Source organism: Aquarana catesbeiana, linkage group LG01 (assembly GCF_042186555.1).
Source record: "Aquarana catesbeiana isolate 2022-GZ linkage group LG01, ASM4218655v1, whole genome shotgun sequence".
NCBI lineage: Eukaryota > Metazoa > Chordata > Amphibia > Anura > Ranidae > Aquarana > Aquarana catesbeiana.
In genome coordinates, this window is record NC_133324.1 from 736466855 (window position 1) to 736492233 (window position 25379).

General features: G+C 38.7%; 1 protein-coding gene across 3 annotated transcripts in view; it reads left to right on the forward strand.

Moving 5' to 3' along the window:
* The window catches only part of DCLK2 (doublecortin like kinase 2), a 156119-nt gene that overhangs the window by 77372 nt on the left and 53368 nt on the right, over positions 1 to 25379 (forward strand). For 2 of the 3 annotated variants that reach the window (XR_012236555.1, XM_073604876.1), the window contains exons 3-7: positions 612 to 714; positions 1018 to 1113; positions 5269 to 5319; positions 11909 to 12003; positions 25020 to 25083. Coding sequence is in view for 2 of the 3 variants with exons in the window: in XM_073604876.1 (XP_073460977.1) it covers positions 612 to 714; positions 1018 to 1113; positions 5269 to 5319; positions 11909 to 12003; positions 25020 to 25083 (409 nt within the window). In the remaining variant the exon portion in view is untranslated. The remainder of the gene's footprint in view (positions 1 to 611; positions 715 to 1017; positions 1114 to 5268; positions 5320 to 11908; positions 12004 to 25019; positions 25084 to 25379) is intronic. The other variant, XM_073604884.1, reaches the window with a different exon arrangement.

Sequence of the window (25379 nt, forward strand, 5' to 3'; positions counted from 1 at the left end):
TAATGCAGGTGTAGTACTGAAGTGGTTAAAGGCAATGCTATTTTTGTTGGTTAGCAGTTTTGACACATATTCCGATGGGCTAACCACAGCCTAGTGTGTCTGGCTCTACCACTGTTGTATTACAGGGAAACTATCCAGCCAGTGGGCTGTTGGTGTGTCAAATTTATAACTAATCAAAACAAGGTTCCGGAATGTTTTATTCGAAAATGGCCTCCAAAAGTATTACTTATAGCAACAAACAGCATCATTCTCTCTGTTACCGCTGTCCAGTAAAGCGATACAAAAATATAAATTAAATAAATGACCCAAATGATCAGCAGTTATTCCAGATAAGTCTCAGGGTCACCCAATGTTAAATTTCAGAATATATCCAAGGCTAAATACCGACATTGCATTTTTAAAATAAAGCTGATAGACCAGAATAGAACCTTTTTAGCTACATTGTAAACAGAGATGATCCAGAGAGAGGTCACCTTATATTTCACACACACCAGATGATGAAGGGATGTATCTATGATTATGGCTGTGAACACAAAAAATATGTTCTTGTTTCTTATAACTGTGTGTGTGTGAAATGTATTCAATTTTATTTCTTGTATTTATTTCATCAGATTACATGTCTTCAAGATTTCTTTGGTGATGATGATGTGTTTATTGCCTGCGGACCAGAGAAATACCGATATGCACAGGATGACTTTGTTCTGGATCATAGTGGTAATTTTAATTCCAAATTTTACGTTCATCATATTTGCATGAGTTCTGGATTTTACTGGTATGTGTAGTATACAGTATGTGTCATGGATACCACCACCATTTGTCATAATTACCACTATTCTTTCATGATTTGACTAACCTAACCATGTCCGAATGACATGCCTACATTTCTCAGAAGTAATGCAGTTGCAGGCTGTTAACTTTGCCAGACAAACACCTGCATGTGAGTATTGGTGAGTGTTAGTGCGTTTTTTTTTAGTTTTGTTTAACCACAAAAACGCTATCCCCAATCTCTCTTTGCAGAATGCCGTGTTTTAAAAACCTCATATTCCCGTGCTACAAGGCAATCTGGTTCGAAAAGTCCATCATCAACAAGGCGCAGCAAATCTCCAGCTACAGGTAAGAAGAATGAACATGAGAGCTTCAACTTCATAAATTAAAAGAATGTGAAAGAAAGTGCCTCTTGCATCAGCCCAAATTTCAACAAGTCTCTTTTTCTTATACAGTAAAACCTTGGTTTGAGAGTAACTTGGTTTGAGAGCGTTTTGCAAGACAAGCAATCATTTTTTTTAAATAACGTTTGACTTGATACACAAGCGATGTCTTGATATACAAGTAGCATTACGTCACAACTGAGTATAAAACAGAACAGAGGCACCTCTGAGTTTAGCAATATGGTTACATTTAATGAAGGTACAACATTTAGCAAGTCACATGGTTAATGATTAAAAGAGGCACATCTAAGTATGCAGGCATCCGGGGTAAAGCTGTCCACATAGGGCATCCTCCACACCATCATCAATGTCATCCCTTCCACACTGCGCTCCATGAGCGTATCAAGGCTCGCTTTCAAATCGCTCTACTGCAGGGTAGTCTTCCCGGGTCACGATTGCAGACTGACAGTGGTGAGAGCCGGTGGTGCGGAGGATGGTCCATGTGGACAGTTTTACCCCAGGTGCTTGCATCACTAACCATGTGAGTTGCTAAATGTTGTACCTTCATAAAATGTAACCATATTGCTACACTTAGAGGCGCCTCTCTTCTCTTTTATACTCTGTAGCTCCTGCTGGATTTTGCTTCTAATCCCCTTGTGGAGGATGCAAATTGTAGATGGACATTTTATGGTTACACAACCTATCACATTGCTATAATCTTTTTATATGGACTATAAACTGAAGGACTTATGAATAAATGGTTGTGGAACAAATCATCTGAGTTTCCATGATTTCTTATGGGGAAATTCCTTTTGCTATACAAGTGCTTTGGATTACAAGCATGTTTCCGAAAGGATTTATGCTCACAATCCAAGGTTTTACTGCATCTGGTTGTCCGGATCTATGCAGCAATCCAGCATGAGATCACGCCTGCACTTTTCCTCTGTGCAAATTCCAGTCATTACTACTCTCAAGATGGCCATACACTATACAATTTTCTTATTCAATTTGAACAAATTGAAAGTGTTTAGGTTTGACCTCATATTATATGGGTTTGGTAAATCTGAAAGAAAATTGTACAAGAAATTGTATAATGTATGGCCAGCCTCACACTTTGTGCAGAGGAACTGGTCTTGTATCTGCCCTCTGTAGTTTTCTGCAGGCAGTCTGTAAGTAGGTGGACCTGCTGGGTCCCTCCTACAGCTCTGCTCACTGCACAGTATATATACAGCACAGTGAAAATGTATCCGCTACATTTACAAATTATTATCAGGTTGTGCAAAGGCATTTAATGCACACAAAGGGGAATTCTATCCTTTATGGATATTGGGAAATATGTTAAAATATTTTTTTGTGTGCCCAGAGTTCAGCTTTAAATGCAAATCCAGTGTTCACATTTTGTTTTCTAATTACTTTAGAATAACTTGTAGTAGTTCTTGAGTTTAAAATGTATGTCCAAGTTTATATGAAAATGCATGCAATTGAAGTAGAAAAGCTCATTTTTCTTGCATACATTATGTAAAAAGTATGTGCACAACTTACAGTGGGTGTAGAATACAATCCTAACCCCCCCCCCCCCTTTTTTAAATTATGCTTTGCAGCCTGAAATGAAGACAGACACAGTTTTAGTTGTATCCAGCTGTGTAACTTATAACATCCAAGTGAAAGATATAACACCAACATGTCAGGAAAAAATTTTAAAAAAATTCAAGAACAAAATTACTCAGTTGGAAAAAGGATCCTCCTCCCCTCCTAAAAATGACTCAATCAAGTGTAGGTAATCACCTTCTCAATGGCACACAAAGTCATTTGGCCATTAAACTGTGATCATCTGTGGTCATTTTGATTATCTCAGAATGGGAAGAGCTTCCCTGGAGTATTTCAGTTCCTGGTAGTGCAACTGAAGCAAACAATCAACTATGGTTGGCAAGGCACTGTCAAAAGTTCTCCGGATAAAGTTGTGGACAGGCACAAGTCAGGAGAAGGATACAAAAAAAACTTAAAGGCTTTATCAATGCCTAAAAGCAAAGTGAAGTCTAATATTAAGAAGTGCAAGGGCTTTTCTGTTAAAAAAAAAAAAGAAGTGGAAGGTATTTGGTACAACACAGACCCTTCCTGGATCAGGACTCCAAACTGGATGAAAGAGCCAGGAAGGAACTGGTCAGAGAGGCTACCAAGAGGCCTACAGCAACTCTGAAGCAGTTGCAGGAATTTTTGACAGAGTGGTCATTGTGTGCATGTGACAACAATATCACAAATTCTCCACAAATGTGGCTTGTATGGGAGGGTTGCAAGAAAAAAGCCACATCTCAAGAAAGGCCACATGCAGTCACAACGCTTTGCCAAAACGCACCTTGAAGATTCTGAGGCCGCATGGAAAAAGGTATTATGGTCAGATGAGACTAAAATTGAATTATTTTGCCTCAACACCAAACAATATGTCGATAATCCAATACAGCTCACCATCCAAATAACAGTAAAGCATGGACATGGTAATATCCTGGTATGGAGGTGTTTCTCTGCAGCAGGGACTGGAGCACTTGCCAGGATAGAAGGAAAATGGATTAGGCAAAATACCATCAAATTCTTGAGGAAAATCTGCTGCCCTCTACCAGAAATTCGTCAATGTGAAGAAGGTTTGCGTTTCAACACGACAATGACCCAAAGCACACAGCAAAAACGACCACACAATGGTTGAAGGAGAAAAGATCAATGTCCTTGCATGGCCTAGTCAGAGCCCAGACTTAAACCCCATTGAAAATCTGTGGAATTACTTAAAGACTGCAGTCCCCAAATGGTTACCATCAAATTTAACTGAACTTGAGCAATTCTGCAAAGAAGAGTGGGAAAATATTGCAAAGTCTAGATGTGAAAAGTTAGTAGAGACATATCCAAACAGACTAAAGGCTGTAATTAAAGCAAAATGTGGTTCAACAAAATACTGACACAAGGGAGTGATCTTTTCCAACTCAATAATTCTGTTTTTTTTCTGACATGTTGGTGTTATATCTTTTACTTGGATGTTACAAATTACACTGAAATACAGCAGGATAAAGCAAAAACTGTGTCTTTTTAGGCTGCAAAGCAAAAAAATGTGATTATTTTAAAGGGGGAGGGATTCTTTTCTATACCCACTGTAAATCCTGACAGTTCTATTGTGTAAAGGCCGATGTTTCCTGATTTCCTTAAATTTCAGATAGCGTTGTCACACTTTGTCACAACGTGCATTGGCAGTTCCATAATGCAGCCTCTTTCTCCAGCATTACAAAGTGTCACCATGATGTGGCTGTTCCCATCGTGTAAATCCCATGTCTCCTCTCTGGACAGCTCTAGTCAGGAGTGACAAGGTGCTTCAGTTACCTCCTTGACTCCGCTAAGGTTGGCCATATATTATACAATTTTCTTTTACAATTTTCCTAGATTTTTAGATTTACCAAAACCATATAATATGAGGTCAAACCTAAACACTATCAATTTGTAAGCAATCAGGCAGGCCCTTGCACTACATGTCTCATGGTAAAACCTAAAGGAAATTGAACAAGAAAATTGTATAGTGTATAGCCAGCTTAGGAGCTGCAGTAAGCCACAAGAGATAATGGGAGTTGTAGTCCCCAAAGCATTATGACATCAGCAGAAATACCACTACACATCTCCTTCTCTAGATTTTTTTAAATTTATATTGTTATCTGGGTGTAATAGGATTTGTATGTGTTAGTAGGATTTCAAGATAGATGGTTTATCACAAAGGTAACTTCCATGTCACTTTATCTAAAAATATTGTGCTTCATGTATTAAGGGGTCTGTGCAAATACCTGTCAGTGTTGTCAATAGCAACCAATCAAAATCAACTTTTCATTTCTAACCTTCCCTAGAGGCAAGGTGAAAAAGAGTAGCATTGGCTGCTATGAGCAACAGAGACAGTTAATCCACTGTGTATTTGGTTACAGAAGACTTCTTCATCTACAGTATGTCCCAATAAAAGAAAACAAGAAAATCACTGCAGCTATTGAGATATTATAGCTGAGTAAATAGGTGTTAATTTAAAATAGATATTTAGATATAGCTTGCTGATTTAATGTATTCTCTTGATGTTTTTACCTTTGTTGTGTAATGAATGCAGTAAGGAGGACTGGCTACTACTCCAGTGCCTATTCCACAGCAAGGTCCCCAGGTGAGCCATTCCGATTGGGGCTTTCTCTCTTGGCTTTATCCACTCGCCTGCCAATTCACATCTCTGTCTAGCTTCATAATCTTGCTGCCCTCCGCATTTAAGCTTAATCATTCAAGCACGCTTTTCTTCATTTATTGCGTGGGGTTTTTTTCAGCTAATCAAGCTACTCCATTTACTGGCTGCTTTACCTGGCATATTCAAGAAAACCTTGGGGTAGATTTATGAGAACAAGGGTGAAGGCAGGTGGTTGTTGATCTTAGCACCCAAACGGGTTTTAGCTTTTCTTTTTCAAAAGCACGCTGGTAGAATTTAAAAATTTGGTTGTTACTGTCCAGTTTTCAGAAATCAGCCTGTCTTCAAAATTGTATAAAAGACTAGCTATGGACAGGGAATGTTTCTGAAAAGAAGACAAGGCATTTGCCTTTCCTCATTTACATTGCTGCACCACCAGAACCCATCTTCTTCACAAGCCAGCCAACCCACAGATGCAGAACATATGCTGTAAGAGCTTCATCCACTTTTTCCACAAGAGAAATACTGATCGGTGGCTGGTCATGCCAAGTCTTAAGTTCAGATGCTATAACCAGATTTTCCTACACTTAGAAACAATTGTAATCACCCACTAGAAACTTTCAATCACTGTAAGTCATGACCAGTTCAATGGGCAGTCCTGTGACTCATTATTAAATGTTCATTTAGGAATATGTGAGTGTGTGTGTGTGTGCTTTCTTGGTGTGAGGAGCTGGATTTCATCCGCTTTTACAATTATATTACTGTATCTCTTTTAACTAAATTAATCAACTTACTTCTCATTTAACGCCTACATTTTTTATGTATTCTTGGAAGGACATTTTTGACTCTTTTTATACGTATTATGTGACCTTACGTACACTATATTACCACAAGTATTGGAACGCCTGCATTTACACACGCATGAACTTTAATGGCATCCCAGTTAGTCCATAGGGTTCAATATTGAGTTGGCCCATCCTTTGTAGCTTTAACAGCTTCAACTCTTCTGGGAACACTGTCCACAAGGTTTAGGAGTGTGTATATGGGAATGTTTGACCATTCTTCCAGAAGCGCATTTGTGAGGTCAGGCACTGATGTGGACGAGAAGGCCTTGCTCGCAGTCTGCGCTCTAATTCACCCCAAAGGTGTTCTATCGGGCTGAAGTCAGGACTCTGTGCAGACCAGTCAAGTTCCTCCACCCCAAACTCGCTCATCCATGTCTTTATGGACCTTGTTTGTGCACTGGTGCACAGTCATGTTGGAACAGGAAGGCCCCAAACTGTCCAAAATGTCTTGGTGTGCTGACACCTTAAGAGTTCCCTTCCCTGAAACTAAGGGGCCAAGCCCAACCCCTGAAAAACAAACCCCATAACCCCCCTCCACCAAATGATTTGGACCAGTGCACAAAGCAAGATCCATAAAGACATGGACGGGCGGGTTTGGGATGGAGAAACTTGATTGGCCTGCACCTCAACCTGATAAGAACACCTTTGGGATGAATTAGAGCGGAGACCAGTCCTTCTCATCCACACCAATGCGCGTCTGGAAGAATGGTCAAACATTTCCATAGACACACTCCCAAACCTTGTGGACAGCCAGTGATGGGGGAGCAGGGAGCAGGTTGGGCAACACTGTGGGTGTCAAGTGATGCACACAGTGTGGCTCAGGATTAAGCCAACACAAGTGCACCCCTAGCAAGTGGCTTGCTGGGGGGGTGTTTGACTAGGGGGAAGGAGCCGTGAGCACCAGCAGGGGACCCTAGAAGAGGAGGATCAGGACTGCTCTGTGCAAAAACAGTTATTTGTTACCATGGAATGATTTGTCCTCACCTCTTCTTCTGGTAACAACTATAACATTTTGAGTCCATGCACACTGGCTTAAAAAACGACAGTGCTTTTGGCAGAAAAAAAAACCTATAATTTTGAGCGTTTTTTGTACTAGCGTTTTGGAGCATTTAGCAGTGTTTAGGAGCCTCTAAACAACCTAATGTGCAAGGACACATAGGATAACATTAGTTGCTTCTACAAGCAAAGTGAAGGAGAAGTGTTTTTTTTTTTAATTAAATATATACGCTGCACTGAAAATTGTAATGCACACCTCATCGGTGTGAATACTGAGGTGCATACGTTAAAATATAAATGGCATAAAATATATATATATTAGTATTGATCAATATGTGATGTGACAGCTTAAATAAACAATTATGCTGCGCTAGATAATATGTAATGCACACCCAATCAGTCTGGATACCGAAATACATACAAAAATAGCATAAATACAAATAAAATGGTGATAAATGCGTGATGTGACAGCCTAAATAAACAATGGTGTGAAAACTCAAATGCACAACTCAATCCAAAGTGCTCATGTGCATAACTGTGTACAGTAAATACATAAACCATAAAGCTTCATAAATTTCATAAAAAAGTCCATATATCATATATTGTGAATGTATCAAAGAACAAAGCGCTCATGTGCAAATAAGGTGTCCTGCTGTGTCACTAATGACCACGCTGAATAGTCCACAATTCAAACAGCTTGGTAGGTGATCAAAACGTGTCAAGGTGTCCTCCCTTTAGTGCTCCCCTTAGGTAATAAACGCTCACCTTAGAACGTGCGACTTTGCAATTAAGCTCAGTCCAAGCACGCATATGAACCTCCACTGGGTTCAGAAAGGGTACCGGAATCCTGGACTCCTCAGTTTATACCTCCGTGTTATGCAAAAATAAGAGAGCTTGATAGTGTAATAGAGTTTTAAACATTTTATTTAAACAAAGCAAAAAAACCCTTCCAGGGGTACTCACATTTTACAGGTGCGCCTAGTGCACCACTCTATAATAAGCAATGAACAAATGTATACCGAACAGGTATCGGGGTGATGTGAGCCTCCTCCTAAGCAGACAAACTGCCTATCGTGCCATCTTGTCCCCTCCCCAACACTTGTTGATACCGGGATGACGTATCTTCTTCAGGGGGAAATTTGATTGGATGGTAGATCTGTCAATCATATATAGCGTCAGTGGCCATTTTGGTGTAGACCGAGGACACTCTAGTGATTGCTAATTAGTTTAATGCGTGTATTCAATATTTGGCAGCCCTTACAAATTCCAATCTACTCCATTATGCCTAAGCATTACAGTGACCTGCTGCAAACTTGGTAGAAATAATACTAATAATCAGGACGGCATTTGGAGGATTAACATATCATCCCTTATATGTCACAAATCGAAACTAAAACACACCATATGAGCAGTACATATTCAATAAAGATTATATTTAAAATAAATAAATAAATGAATGAGGGACAGATATGCAGAAAAAATATTGATATTAGTATTTATAGGATGGTGGCTGTCCTGCCATACTGACATAGTAAAGGAACATCACAACATCCAGATTCGCTGGGAATAAATCCCATCTAATATTAATCTATATAGGAGACCAAAACCCAGGGAAACTTATGTATATAAGCGGACAGCTCTTAGGGCAAAGGAATGTAATCTAAAAAAATATAATATAAAAATATAAAAAATACACAGTGTATAAAAATATCTAAAAAATATATATAGAGCCTGTCTTAGGGTGAATAGATACAATCATGAAGTAGGTACCTAATAATTACTTAAAAAACATTTAAGGTCAAATTCTTTATTTAACCCACCGGGTGCCAAAGAGCCTAACTGATGTATCCACCAAGATTCACGTTTACTAATTTCCTTTACAAAATTTGAACCTCTCCAGTGGCGTTTGGGGGCCTCAATGCCCCAGAATTGCATTCCTGCTGTGCTTATGCTATGAACATCCCTAAAGTGGATAGAAAGGAAGCATTTGTCAAAACCCTTATTTATATTTTTCACATGCTCTTCCATGAGATCCTTAAGTGCCTTTATGGTTCTCCCGACATAGATGAGATTGCATGGGCATTTTACTGCATACACAACACCCACCGTGTCACATGAGATAAAATCCTTAATGACGTGTGTCTGATTAGATTGGGGGTTGAAGAAGGACTTTATTTTTCTAACATTGTTTGGAACTCTTACGCAACTATAACGCCCACAAAAATGAAAACCCTTTACGTTCCAGAACATTTTGGGCTTGGGCGGGGGTGGTTCCACAACATTATGTACCAGTTTGTCCCTTAGGTTGGGTGAACACTATTCTCGGTCTTTCAGATAGACAACCTTTTGAGGTGCACATCCTGTTTCAAAACATTCCAGTATTTATGGATGATTCTTTTCTACCTCTTTATTTTGTAGATTAAAATCTAGAACAATACATGTACCCATATCGTTATCCGTATGATTGTTTCTGTTATTGACTTTTAGTAGATCCTTCCTATCCATATTCCTAATTTATTTTTCTCTGTTTCTAGGAAAGTATCATGGTACCCTTTGTCTCTAAACATTTTACTCAACATTTCTGATTGTAGTTCAAAATCAACATCCTGTGTGCAGTTTTTTCTCATTCTCATATATTGACCTCTGGGGATATTGTTTATCCATGGTCTGTGGTGGCAGCTCATAGTGGGAATATAAGAGTTGTGATCAGTCGTTTTGAAATAGGACTTCGTTTCTATGCCCCGTGGTCATGAGGGGTGCATTACAATTTTCAGCGCAGCGTATATATTTAATTTATTCATATTTACAGTAATTGTGAAACGTGTTAAACGCTAGCAGCTATCCTTATTACACTTCACCGAGCATCTGGTATATGGAGGCTTGCAGGACCCTTCTTGTTTTAAGTGTTTTTTTAAATCAGTGTGCATGGACCCTGAAGATTTCCAATCACTTTCTTGATGACCATGAATCTACTTTGCAGGGATTCCTGACAGGGGTGCTAATCGTTCCTTAATTATACAAAACTAAAAAAAGCTTGGACAATTTCTGAAATATATGAAACATTGACAGCATTATTTCTTAGCACAGGAAGCACATAAAGTATAAGTTTAATGCTCTACCTCTTTGCAAATTATTAGCTTATGTTTTTGTTGAAAATTGAACACTGCAGTGTCATTTTAACCGATATCTTTGACAGTTTTTCCTTTCTATGTTACCAGAGCACCTAACCCCCACCATCATATTGTTCTGCTGATAGTTCATTTTCTTATGTAGGGCCTGACAATCCTTTTATAATTCTCTCTCTGATAATCTATTATTGTAGTTTACGTTCTTTGTAATTCTATACCAATCAGAGCTTCATGTAGAACAAAGTCTTTATCTTAAAATGTTGTTATATATATACCCAAGGATGTACAATAATGGATTGTGCTTTTGTGCTATTGACACATATTCCAAAAAATGGTCCTTTATGACTAGGGGTTGTATGTATATACAATTTTGATAAAATGTATTATATTTATTGAAATCAGTGGTGCAGCTCCTCTTGTATGGGATCATTTGGTATAATAAGTAGTATATCATGTTTAGTTCCTTAAAGCCAGAACACAGTAGTAGTGCAGTCCCTGCAAGTGTTTTATTCTCACTATAGATGATTATAACAGTCTTGTCTCCTACTCTCAACTAGTTTAAGTTGTTTTCTTTTCCAATTTACACATCTGTCTCTTTCCTCAGCTCATTCACACTGGTCGATCACAGTCCGGGTACATCTATTATATATCTTCAGGGTCATCTTGTGTCCCTCTAGAGTGCATGTAACGTTGGTTACTGGATACACACCTCAGTAAATGTCAAAAGAGATGGAAATATACTTATTTTTCCAAACAGTCTTCTTTATTTGTACAAAATACTTTGTTATTGAGCTTCTTTTTTGAAAGCACATTAATCAGGGACAGTAAGGCAAAGAGAGAACAAGTTGCATGCATACACCAAAAAGCTGGCAATTCTTGGGTAGACATCTGGTAATCATAGTAATGATACCTGTTCACCGAACGTGTTTTTTTTTCCAGTTTGTACAGTATTTTACTTACCTGTACAATGATAGGAAATGAAATGATGATTCGTGGTATTGGGAAAAGGAATAATCCTGCTAAAAACCTATAAGAGTTCTGTAACTAACGTTGATAACTTATGGCTTATACCACCAGTCAGTGCTTGGCTTGTTTCCCAGTAAAGGTTGATCATCTATTTTATCTTAAACAATCAATTACTTTACAACAGTATTTTATTGTTTTTTAAAAAGGTAAAAAAGCCATGATGATGTGCAAGGTACAATAACTGGTAGCAACCAGAGTTCACTTTCATCAGATTAACAGTCAAGGCAATGAAAGATGACTGCTGGCTGAACTTTGTTTATTTTAAAACACATTTGGTTTTCATTAATAATGTAGAGGAACAGGCTGATATTAAACTTTGTGTAGTCTCCTAAAATTTCAAACTATATGTTCCCATAAATATTGATTTAGGACTATACAACGCCATTGGCACATCAGTTATGTGTGTAGCAAGCGTTGCTAAGTCTGAAAGTAACCGTGATGTATGCATTTATATGTTGTTTTTTTATCCTGTCAAACACTTCTGGCAAACAACGTCATTCCTGTCCCCTGTCTTTGTTGTAATTCAAACTGGGGAGTATTGTATATCCAACTTTTTAAAAAGCTTTTACTTTTATTTTATAGTAAATGGAACACCAAGTAGCCAGTTATCCACTCCAAAATCCACAAAATCCTCCTGTTCATCTCCAACCAGTCCAGGAAGTTTCCGTGGCCTGAAGGTAAGAAGGAAGTCTCTGATATTTGTAGTCTCTATTGACAACACAGTACAAGGAAAATAACATCCTGCTGCTGAACATTTTTCAGGTTTGTGTTACTAGACCTCTGAAAGTGTCAGGACTAGATATTCACATATAAGATATCCGTTTAGGGCTTTGTGCTATTACCTAATAGTTATTATTTGTTAAATGGATTTAAGATAAGATATAAAAACAAAGAACACGGAGGATTAAATCCTTCTTATTTCCAAGGACTAAAAGCAGGACAACAGTACAGTTACACAGGTAGAAAGGTTAACAAAATTCACGTCTACTGACACTTAATCATAACTAGGTTAGGTTAAGATTTAGCATTAGTAGATGTAAAACGTGTTAACCTTGCTACCTGTGTTACCGTGCTGTTGTTATGTTTTTAACCCTAAGAAAAAAAAATATTATCTCTTGTTCTATTCCTCGACACGAACCAGACCTGCACCCTATGCTATGGCTGGGCACTAAGTGGGGGATCGACGCATTTTTCTTCCCTCTTCCCTAAATGCCCATTTTTGGGCTGAAGGTTACTCAAAGCCCCAAAATGGTGACTAGAATAAAATGAGAGTAGTTGCAATTTTTTATGCCACACAATAGGCACTACTGTTTATCCAACCCATATATTAGAAAAAAACACTACATTTATTTTTAATGCACACAAACAGAATATAATCCCCATTCTTTGTAAAACATAAAAGATAGGGTTGGGTGGGTAAAAAGATACCAAATATGTCAAGCTTGAAAATTGTGTGCCTACAAAATGGCAAAAAACTACAATGGCCAAAACTGTCCATAGGTGACGCTTAAAAAGCCTTTACAACTCATCAATTTAGAATTAACTGTAAATGATGGCCTTAGAATTTTTTTTTAGGTCAGCCATAGACAATTTGCATCTCGGCTGGTTCAGCAGGACCGGTCGAGATTTAAACCATGTGTGGGTAGGCTGAATGTACAAAGTTGATCGATCAACTTGGGCACAACCAGCTTCCTGGATTCACTTGCGATTATTGCTAGTGGCTGCTATTGCCTCTAACAATAATCACTGTCCCGAGACAATTGCTCAGCAGGAGGGATTCCCCCATCAGCACTGTATTTGTTGATGGCCTGGTCTGGTGCGAAAGAAGTTTGCGCCGTCTATGGCCTGCTTTAATCTGGCATGCGCAACAGTCATTCACATTTACATATACTTCCACTTTCACGCTTTTACATTTATATGTGAACATGTGTTGGGGCAGGAAGTTTTAAACATTTTATGCAGATGGTGTTTTTTCATTTATTTTATCACACACTCAGACAAGGCTCCTTTGTTGTAGCATAGAGCAGATGACAGATTCTCTTTAAGGTGACATTAAGTATCTATTAAACTGAGCAGATACTATCCCAGATAGCAAGCAATTGTGCTGCAAGTTTAAAAATGACATGCTAGTTTGTTGCACAATTGCAGGAAGTCCACATTGCATGACTGCAAATTTGCTGCAAGTTCTGGTTCAGATATGTTGTTTAATAGTCATTCAGCTGTCACTGTGGCTGAATTTTCATGCTGTAGACTTGCACAGCTCTTGCTGTAGATTCACCAATGCAACTTTGTTCTTGCTAGAGACTTGCCATGCAAATTTGCTACAAATTGGAAACATGTCAGAGCACTAGAACTAGTGCTTCAAGTGCTCTGGAAGTGCACAACTTGCCAGTGAAAATGTGCAGCAATTTAACAGACCTACAAATTACACACTGCCACAAATTTGTGGCAAGTTATCCTTGCTATCTGGGATACTTGATTTGCTTATTCCCCAGACACAGTGGCCAGGCTTTTACAGCTCTGAACCCAGAAGAGTTCAGAGCTGAGCTCTTTCGGGATCACACAGCACAGGGAAAATCATTGAACAGGTCAACACCATTCCCGGTGGATAGACGTGATCAGGTGGCTCTGCCAGCAGAAGAAGTGTAAACTAACACTCAGCTGCTAAACACGGTAGTGTTAAAGTAGAATTATAGCCAGGTTATGGACATTCAAGTATATACAGTACATGCTATTAACATGCAGTAAATAAGATTTAACATTAGGCCCTCACAGTTAAAGCCACTGAGGAGCAATACAACCTCCATATTCACAATAGAAGCAGTCCTTCAAATCAGGTTGCAGCAATCCCCCAATGTTATTTTGGGAAGGAGGGGCTGAACTATGGAGAAAAAGTAAAAATAAAACTGAGAAGGCCACACTGCAAAATTTGACAATCATTTACTTTATAGTGACTGCATTTACATAGGTAAGCGGAGCTTGTTGGAAAGTGTATTTAATGCTTGTTGGAAATATGTAAATATTCAAATGTTTATAGTCTGATCACAGTTCATGGGCCAAAAAACTAAAGAGCCCAACAGTTACTGTTTTTCCCTTCCTCTACCAGCTGAGGACCCACATTGCACACTGTACTAAGTAAAGCTGTTTTTTTTTTTACATTAATTTATTTCCTTATTACTTCCATGTTGCATACTGTTTTCTGCTGTTTAATTCTCTAGTAGATTTTAGACCTATCGTGCTAACTACTTACCAACTTTACTACTGTTTTGGGTTTTGATGACATTGTGTTTTCCCTGTTCTTGGAGTTTTCCCTTTGCTTTATTAGATTATAATTTCCAATCCCAACATGCTTTAACAAGAAATATACGGTTTACTTGTATGAAATGGCATAATAAAATGCTCTAGTAGTCAACATGAACACATTATGATGCTCTCATTACAGCTGTTATCTTGTGAAGTTTTCATTTGTTTTGTTTGGTTTCTAACTGTGCTTCCTATGAGCCAAACAAATAATTAGATGGTAGCATTATTGCTGCTTAGCGTATTTCTGTGTCAGCATTGCTATAAATCATGTTTTCCTCGTCAGAACAGTTTTGCTTGCTTTGTAGATGATCTCAATCCAGGTTTATGCTAGTGGACTTTTTTGCTTCCTATAAAATGAAGTCAGCTGTGTGCACTGTAGTGGAGTGAAGATGTCCACCATGGCCACCTTAATTTTCTGCTTTGTAGGATGTGTTAAGTTATATCTAGAATTCAAAAGCCTTCTGGCTGTTTATCATAAAATGTCAGGACAAGTTTATATAACTGAAGAATGGGAATTCTTCCAAAATGTGTATTGTACTCTCTGTAACATCTTGATAGTTTATAAATACCATGAAAAAAATTGAACTGTTTTCTGAGAATAGCCCTATTTTTAACTGAAATATAATGAATATAAATACAAAAAACAAGAAAGGAAAAGTGGGACTTTGAATGAGGCTTGGCATAGGCAAATGATGATATGTGGAATATAATAAACAGAATTCATAAGATTTATTTTCACAATCATGTTGTTCATACCATATTTATGAAAAACCAATTGAATCAGTCAACAATAAATTAGTGGTCATATTGGGGGTTATTTACCAAATGAAAATCCACTTTGCACTGCAAGTGCACTTAAAAGTGCACTGAAAGTGCACTTGGAAGTGCAGTCGCTGTAGATCCGAGGGGGACATGCAAGGAAAATAAAAAACAGCATTTTAGCTTGCATATGATTGGATGATAAAATCAGCAGAGCTTCCACTCATTTCAGATCTACCCCTTAGATTTAGAGCGACTGTACTTCCAAGTGCACTTTCAGTGCACTTTCAAGTGCACTTGCAGTGCACAGTGGATTTGCCTTTCGTAAATAACCCCCGTTGACTTGCACATAAAATATATAGGCTCATAACATATAGTACAAATATTCAACAAACATGATTGATAAATCGATTAAAAACACTTGTTGAAAATCATCATATAAGCAAAATTGATAGGAAAAAAATAATGGATAACACATACATCTAACATGAACACTACATAAATAAATGCTTGCTTTGAACCAGGCTTGTCTTGACACTTTTGAATCATAACTTGACGCGTTTCATAGCTTTTTATTACTCATCCAGAGTCTTATGGCAAGTTTGTACTAAAGAATGGAATTAACAATTAGTACCCCCTAAGGGAAAAAAAACTATGGATTGCAACATTACTAATACTTACAGGTCAACTCCCCAGCTCAGCTGAGGTTCTGAATGGGAAATTAAGGGAAACTTTTGGATAAGATGTCTGCATCGGGGTTGAGGCGGGAAAACCCCCCATGGATGGGGACAAACAGCCAGAAAACAAGCCAGATCGCCAAGAAACCATCCCTGTGCATTGTGAATGCACTGATCGTGCATGATAAAGGCGGGAAAAGGGGATGACCACCCTCATGCGGTGAAGCCGCCAACGGTGGACTCACACCCACCCTATCTGCGGCATAAAATGGAACCAAAACCTCCCCACATCCTGGTGTCATAAGATGCCATAAGTGAGGCATTAGCACATGACACTGAGGTGCAGGGGGTCAAATCCTCGCCCCCCCACACTGATGGGATGAGAGGAGGAAATGAACCGCTGCGCCTCGCAACCCCGGAAACAAAACAGAACCCAAGGTTCACCACCCATAGACTGAGCCTGCCAGTAGTTGAGAGAGATTAAGAGGGACAAACCCAGTACTCTGTAGTTAACAGAAGAGTAGATTAGAGCCAAGGCTGAATTTATGAGAGTGGGATTATAATATTAATTTAATGATGTGGCGGGTCACTAAGAAGCGGATGTTTTCCACCCAATGATTTAGAATGCATAAGAAAATGTGACCTGACATGCCAATAATGGCAAGCCTCCATCCCTAATACATTTTTGTATCATAACTCAACGCATTTCTTAGCTTTTTGCTAAAAAGCTATGAAACACGTTGAGTTATGATCCAAAAATGTCAAGACAAGCTTGGTTCAAAGCAAGCATTTATGTATTGTTCATGTTAGATGTATGAGTTATCCATTATTTTTTTCCTATCAATTTTGCTTATATGAAGATTTTCAATGTGTTTTTAATCGATTTACCAATCATGTTTATTGAATATTTGTACTATGTTATGATCCTATATATTTTATGTGCAAGTCAATATGACCACTACTTTATTGTTGATTGATTCAATTGTTTTTTTATAAATATGGTATGTCCAACTTGATTGTGAAAATAAATCTTTTGAATGCTGTTTATCATATTCCACGTATCATCATTTGCCTATGCCAAGCATCATTAAAAGTCCCACTTTTCCTTCCTCGTTTTTTGTATTTATTACCTAGGGATGGTGGCTTGCCATTATTGGCGTGTCAGGTCACATTTTCTTATGCATAATGAATACAAACATAAGAAATCTTTGGCCTCATTCACACTAATGTTATTGCAGATTTGTTTGCTAGGAGAAAAGTTCCTGCGTAATGATCATTAAAATACTTGCATATTGATGCATTTATACGCATAAAGACGCATATGCATACATAACTTTTATTTTGGTGACTGTATTTGTTTTAATTTTTTTCCTTGATTCTCATCTGGCGACAAGCTTTTTTGTTAATGTCTGGTGTCAGCAAAAAGTGAACTTATTAGACTACATACACACTGCCGCATTCTTGTTCTAAATGCTGCCTGCACACACTGTACAAATCAGAGGCCAATGCTGCCACTGTTCACATGTGACCACTTATCTCCTATATGTGAGGAGAGCCTTCAACCGACCCTGGATGCGGATAGGGTCTGTGGAATTCTAGCTGCAGCTAATGAGCCAGTTTGTATGTGGCCATAGCACAGTGTTGCTGTGTCCAGAGGCAGCATTTAGCTGCCTCTGAATACAGCAAACTGTTGGCCTGGCTGGCTGTGTAAGTGTAGTCTAAAGGGAGAGGTAAATGAAGACATTGGTGGCAGTATCAACTGTTAATGAATAGCTTTCCTGTGGCAAATAAATACTGTAATTCCAGTTATGGCTTATGAAATCATTGATGCAGACATTTCCAGTCCACTCTATCGTCAAATTTGGCCTTTAGTGTTAGTTCTGAGAACCAATACTAAATGCCATATATGCTGATACATTAAGCCACACACAGAGGTGTGTGGTACAAGTGTCCATAACAACCCTATGCTGTGGTCCAGGGAAACTAAAGGCAAAACCTTTAAGGAAGGTTTTTTTCTTCTTCCATTTGTGTCTAGTTGGGGAGATTTCCCTTCACTTCCTGTTCTATAGTCAAAACAGGAAGTTAAAGGAAATACCTCCAAAGTGGGGGAATCCCAGGGTCTCACTAGGGTCACCAGAACTAGTGTCCCTATGGGAAGATTCCCCACTCCATTACCGTTCTGGTGCCCAAAATTTGTGATTTTTTAAAATTTTTATTTTTACTGTCACTTTCAATGATAATGGTAAACAGGTGTAGCACTACCCCTGAAGGAGCCACTGTATAGATGGGTCATCCATTCTTTGCCTCAACCTTCTCAAGGGCCTGAGCCCCTCTGACACACCAGGTTGTACATACATACAATATCACAGGAAATCACTGAAAGCAGCACTTAGTAGTGCTATATCAAAGAAAACAGGTACCAAACCAGGTAGTAAAGACAAATTTAATATATTATTACCCAATTTAATTGGTAACTAGGCAAGCATAAAATTAATTAACAGTGGTAATAATACAATTTACTGTAGCATACAAAGTGATTAACAGTAAGGACTAGGCATACGATGATATTTGGGTATCCAGATCAACATAAACAGTAGCAAGGCTACCTCAAGTGTAGCAGTGAGCAGTAGTAAAGTTGAATCTACCGAGTGCTGAAACTATACGGTCAGAGAACATTATGGTGTGGATGCTAGTCCTAGACAGACTGTGTATGCAGTGTCCAAAAGAAAAGGAGGATGGTAGTGAAGGGAGCTGGGGAACACAGGGGGCTTGCAGAATAATTATTCCTGGAGGGACAGTTCTTTGAGCTGTTCTTCGCCAGCTATTGTTGGGGCCCTTTAAGAGCATTGGTGCACTCAATGACAGTCCCAGTTAGCCTGCATAGAGTATATGTACAGTATAGGTACGGTATAGTCTTGGCACAGGTGCAAGGCAGATGTGGTTCAGATGCGGTAAAAGTTCAGTTTATAGTTGGCATAGGTGCAGTCTAGATTTGGAATAAATGCGGTATAGAGCGCAGTATGGGTGCAGTATGGGTTAGGTACACTTGGCGTCCTGCTCTGAGTGGCTCAGTCCCTTCTAGCAGTATCAGCAATGGGTGAATAGCCCTCTTACCAGTCCCCGGGTGACCTCTCGCTGTAGAATGGGGGCCCCCCTCTGTCTATCCCCGAAAGCCTCTGGTGATCAGTGGTGAGTAAGCAGAGGGTGAGTGGACGCTCCAGTCTCCCTGCCACAGTAGTGTAGATACTGTGGGAGATTCTAAGTGTCCTCAATCCCAGTCTCAGGCTCCGATCTCTGCTGATATGGTCTCCAGCTGGCAGACGAATATTCAGACAGAGGTACTCTCTCTCTCTAACACCCTCAATGCCAAGAGGAAAAACTTTCCTGCGAAGTTTAAAGGAGAAGTACTGCCAAAGCTCATTTGGCTGTACTTCTGTGTATCATGGGAGTGCAGATCATTCTTCACTCCTGTGACCCGTTTTCAGCAGGCAGTGGGCTGAAGCCTGCAAAGCTCAGTGTAGACTGACATCACAGAGCCGGTCCAGGCTCGGGAAAGATCACGACCATATGGTTGGGATCCGACCACATGCCTGGACCTGCACCCGGCTCAGCCTTTCAGGGAGCTGCTGAGAGCAGCAGAGCCTGAGCCATCTGCTCCCACCCCCTCCACAGCCGAGCACTCCAGTGAGCGTGGGAGGGCAGGGCGAGAGCTGCTGACTGAGAGTCAGCAGCTCTCTGCTCAGGGAGCTGTGAGAACCGAGTGATCAGCGGTGTTTGATTTCTCGGTTGTCAGTGTTAGTGCCGGCGGGGGACAGATGCAGCATCGGACCAGTGCTGCATCCACCTAGGTGAGTGTGATAAAAATATTCCCATACTTCTCTTTTAATAAAAAATAAACACTCCTACTGTGCAGTGCCTATTGGGATTTGTAGAGTAAACATTATAATATTAGGTATTGTATGTCTGCTGTCTCAAACTACAACTCCCAGATTCTCAGCTCTCTGCATAGAAGTCTGGATGGTAAGTGAAGGAAAATCTTCCCAAAAGGATTACAAACCGCAATGAAATTCTGATAGAAGTTCAAACCCTTTCCCACTCTATGCAAAAATGAAAAAAAAAGTATTGGTTGGAGCTCCACTTTAAATGAATGCTGATAACTCAGCAAGCAAGTTCACTATATTCAGACTTTAAAGACAACAATAGTATTATACGGAACAATATTATTTAATTAATTGAATGGCAGTAGTAGCAGGTAATTTAAAGAGTAACAAAATTTTTGTTGAGTAAAAAAAAAATGATCCCCTCTAGTTGATCAATGTACGGTACAGTGATTTTAACAAACTTTGTAGCAGAGTTTTAACTGTTTCTGTTCTTAAAGAAAGGCTGCATGTTCTACTATATTCTTGGAATACAGCTGATACACGTTCAGTGTTCTAATGAGGATAGTTGCAGTGTCTGCATCCCTTTAGAAATAATTAACCCTTAGGGAGTCTCTCACCAAAAATATAATTCCTATTGCAGAGGATGCCTAAAATTTTACTTGCATCTTAGTGCAGACTTCTGGGAAAATCAATGGGCCAATTTCACATGCAGGAAATGGCTTTCTGGGGAAATTCTGTACACCAACTGTGTACAGAAGACCTCCAGATTGCCATATTGCATTGAGTTTAAAAAAAAAAAATACAGTGGCTGCAGATTGAAAAATGAAAGGTATGTTTTTAATATCTTTAAATTATTTTTTATTCTTATTTGCTTCTTTTTTTTTTCTTTTTTACCCTTTAATTAAAAATGTACTCATTATTTAATTAAATAGCTAAAATCACCTAAAGAGTTTTTGGAACAAACTGCAAAATAACCATAATGCAACTTTTGTAAGGCATTGAATTTAACAATATATTACATTTTGCCTTATTGCAATGTATGAATGCTAGGTGGTATTTACAGTATAAGCCCTTCATTTCTTCCCACACATAAAATTCAGATTGAATCTTAGACAGCTTGATTTTGTGCAGTAACAAAAAGGCCACCTACCAGGTGTACAGAGGTCACACGTAGATGGTGATCACGTCCTCCTGTTTCTGCTCTCATACATGGAGTTTTGCAGCTACATTTACTAGGACTGTTTGTTCTGGAAAGGTTGATTATTCGGTTAATCATACTGCAGTTACACAGTGTTACAATCAGTTTAATAATTCCTCCACATTCTGTGCAGAAAACTATTACATTAAATTTATTAGCATTATGAGTAGAAGACCAGTATGTTTCTACTATTCTTAGCTGCGTTCCAATCAGTACCAGTTATGGGAAGATCACAAATGACTCTCTACAGGGCAGGTTTCCTCATAATTTCCTCATAATTTAACGGGCACATCAAGTCAGAGACACCCCCTTCTCTGTTTCTGTAGAGGATATCCAGCATTAATAGGGTTGGCCGAGCTCTGAGAGAATGCAGTACTGCTTCACTTACAACACGGATTCTTAACCTTGCACTCACTTATGCCTGTGACCCGGTCTTAAACTAGAGAGTAATGCTGCGTACACACGACCGGACTTTCCGGCAGAAAAGGTCCGGTGGAATCATTCCATCGGATGTTCCGATTGTGTGTGGGCTTCATCAGACCTTTTCTTTCGAAAATACTGACGGACCTAGAAATAGAACATGTTTCAAATCTTTCCAACGAATTCAAATCCTATCAAGAAAACAGTCTGTCTGTATGCTAGTCCGACGGACCAAAAACGACACAAGGGCAGCTATTGGCTACTGGCTATTGAACTTCCTCTTTTTAGTCCCGTCGTACATCATCACATTCTAAACGATCGGACTTTGGTGTGATCATGTGTAAGCAAGTCCGTTTCAGCGGAACTCCGTCAGAACTCCGTTGGAAAGACCGTCAGAGTCTACTCTGACGGAAAGTCCGCTCATGTGTACGAGGCATTAGAGAGTGTTTTGGAAAGTCTCTATAATATAGAGTGCAACCTAAGTGATAGTTCTGGGGTTGCTAACATCACATTCAAGGTGGTGACACCAGCAGCAGACTTAGGACTTTTGGATACATAACATAAACAACAGATATAAAATGTTAAATTCACATCTTATGTGAAGATTGTTGTTAAAATAAATGTTTAATGTTAGTTGCCCATAGAATTAAGAGACTGGTTAAACAGGCTGGCACAATTCAGCACATACATACATAGTTAGGAATGGGGGCACAGGGGGACATCTCTGGCATCTGCCACAATAGCAGTCAACAGAAGACTGGTTGCTGAATGTATCTGGTAGGTTCTGCTGATGCCCATATATTGTTGAGAAGGCCACCTTTAGAGTGTCCATAGTTGCCACTTCTTTTTAGCACTTGTGCATGGAGAGAATTTGTTCCTTTTGGCGCTGAAGATGCAAACACTATTGCAGCATTGTAGAGCAAAGCAGTCCACTGCAGAGAATCATTGGTAAGGCTGAAAAAAGACACCAGTCCATCCAGTTCAACCTGTGGTGTGTGAGTGTGGTTGTGTTTATGTCACTAGTACATTGTATATCCATTGTATATCTCTATGTTGTGATCGTTAAAGTGCCATCCCATCTAATAGTTTTTTGAATGTGGCCAATTAGTAAAAAAAAGGGTTAGGGAAGCCAGACACCAAAAAGCTTTTCTATATGTGGTAAAATTTGCAAAATGCAGTGAAATTAAACTGTTTATTGATCTTTGCCTTAAGTTTTACATAAAAAGAGCGTCATTGTATTAATATGTACAATTTTATAACGCTTATAAACATGGTACAACTGTTTCTTTTTTAATTCAATCTAATTTCATTATATTTTTGTAGATCATTTTCAGTTTGTGCAATTGATGTTTGAAAACAAACAGTTTTTACAATATTAAGTCACATTGTCATAAGACCACATTAAAACAAATGTTTTAAAATTGTAGATAATACACATGCAATATTGTTGATAAGTACATAACCAACATTGATAAAAAGTAGGGATAGAGTATCTCACTGAGACAGCTAGTAGAACAGCTAGAAAAGTATACCCTGTTTCCCCGAAAATAAGACCTAGCGTGATTGTCAGTGATGGCTGCAATATAAGCCCTACTCCCCAAATAAGCTGTAGTTAAAGTCCTTGTAGGTCTTATTTTCAGGGTAGGGCTTATTTTTGGGGAAACATGGTAGGGCTTATTTGGGGGGTAGGGCTTATATTGCAGCCATCACCGACAGTCACCCTAGGTCTTATTTTCGGGGAAACAGGGTAGGTAGGCATGATATTATCAGTCTGTAAGAAGTAATCCATTAAGATGATTCACACAACAAGTTGCTGCTCTTAAAAATCTTCATGTTTATTGGAAAACCACAGTGTACAAACACAAATAAAACCAGTTTACGCGTTTTAGCATACAGGGCCTTAGTCATTAGTGTTATGACTAAGGCCTTGTAGGCTGAAATGCATCAACTGATTTTATCTACATTTGTACACTGTGGTTTCCCAATAAACATGAAGATTTTTAGGAGCAACAACTGGTTGTGCGGATCATCATAATGGATTACTTCTTACAGACAAACGACTGTGGATCATGTACCCGTGAGCTCTGCTGACATTTTTGTGTATGGGTAGTAGCACTGATTCTTTTGTATGATAGTATCAGTATATCATCAGTGGGTGCAGGGTAAAAAAGTGAACAAAGGCAATAATTGAAAAGAAAGAAAAGCAAGAAGAAAGAGAACTAGAAATAAAAAAATTAAAAAGGGGGGAGGCAATAAGAAAGAATAAAGAAGAAAAGAATGGGGTGGAGAGAACAAGGAGGAGGGGGAGGGGAAGATTAATAATCTCTCCCCACCCCTGCTATGGCCAAGTAACAAAAAGAAATAGTAATAAAGTTCGTTATTGGATTTCGGAACGCTTGAGGGTTGTTGAACACTGACCAAGTGGGCCAAGTGAAAGTGTAATGATCCATTTTGTCATATTTTGTGGCAACCAGGCCAATTCCACAAGCAACCACGCCAATTACACAACCCGTTCTGTGAAAGATGGTACCTGTGCGCCAGTGTCTAGGAATAATTGCTCTCGCTGCAGTAAAGGAGTGACGCAAAATGCCCTTTTTCATGCATTTAATTGTACTGGCAATAATTAAGAGCAGAGTAGTTAATAGGATATTCATGGTCTTATTGTCTATCACTTTAGTGTAAGTCTGTAAGATGCGAGCCCAAAAATGTTTGATGATGGAACATATCTGGAGTCATATTACCAATCTCAGCATGACACACAACTATTTCTGTTTTAATGTGGACTAATAATCTTTCTCCCATTGATTAGATAACAGACTATGAAAAGGAAATTATGTTTTGCAATTGCCACAATTGCAGTAAAACTGCTTATGTGGTATTAACCCACTCGGGATACTCTGCAGAGGTTGTTTTATTACATGCTGTTTATATTACATGCTATTTACTACCCAAAATCCCCAATTATATCTACATCATCAATTCATTCCTACTGTATTACATTGTGTTCCCTTGTAAATATATATATATGACTAATCATCTAGACATATTTAATGTAAGCCTTGTGGTCAGACACATCCGCTTAATCATCACAATGAACCTGACAGGATGCAGATGTGATGATTATATTCCAAAATTAGAAACTTGATGGTTATTCAAAATTATAAAAAATCTTCCAAGTACAAAACAGTTTGTGTATTAATTACTATTTGCTTTGTTTCCTGATCTCCGGCATAATTCAAATAACAGATCTTTGCCATGCATATACCTTCCATCTTCTTGTTTGTTCTTACACTTGCTGGAAACTACTAGCAATGTGGGCTTCTTCTGCTATTCAAAGTACACCCAGACTTTTCGATGTAAATAATGTAAACGTTATGAAGGAGCTAGTTACACAGTGTTATAATATAAAAACATGGAGCCATATAATAACAAGGATTCTGTTCTGTTCATTTTAGATGTCACCTCACTCTGGATCCATCTCTAATGTGAACGGTCTTCCTGATGTGAACAGTCCTGAAGGTAGGTTTGTTGAGGAAGAAGAACGTGAAGAGCATTGCCGAGTCTAATGTGGTTATCTCTGGTTTACCATACAGCCAAGTAAAGGTAGACATATATACTAGAAAGTTGTCAAGGGTACAATCAAGATCTTTTTTTATTTGTATTGTGGTTTTTTTCTTCAATAAAACTTGATTTAAAAATAAAGTAATACCATGACTGCCTCACAAATACATCAATCCTGCAAATAACACTACATGTGTCATTGAATATACACCTCTGCCATATAAAAGTCAGTACAGTATCCACCTTGATAGAAA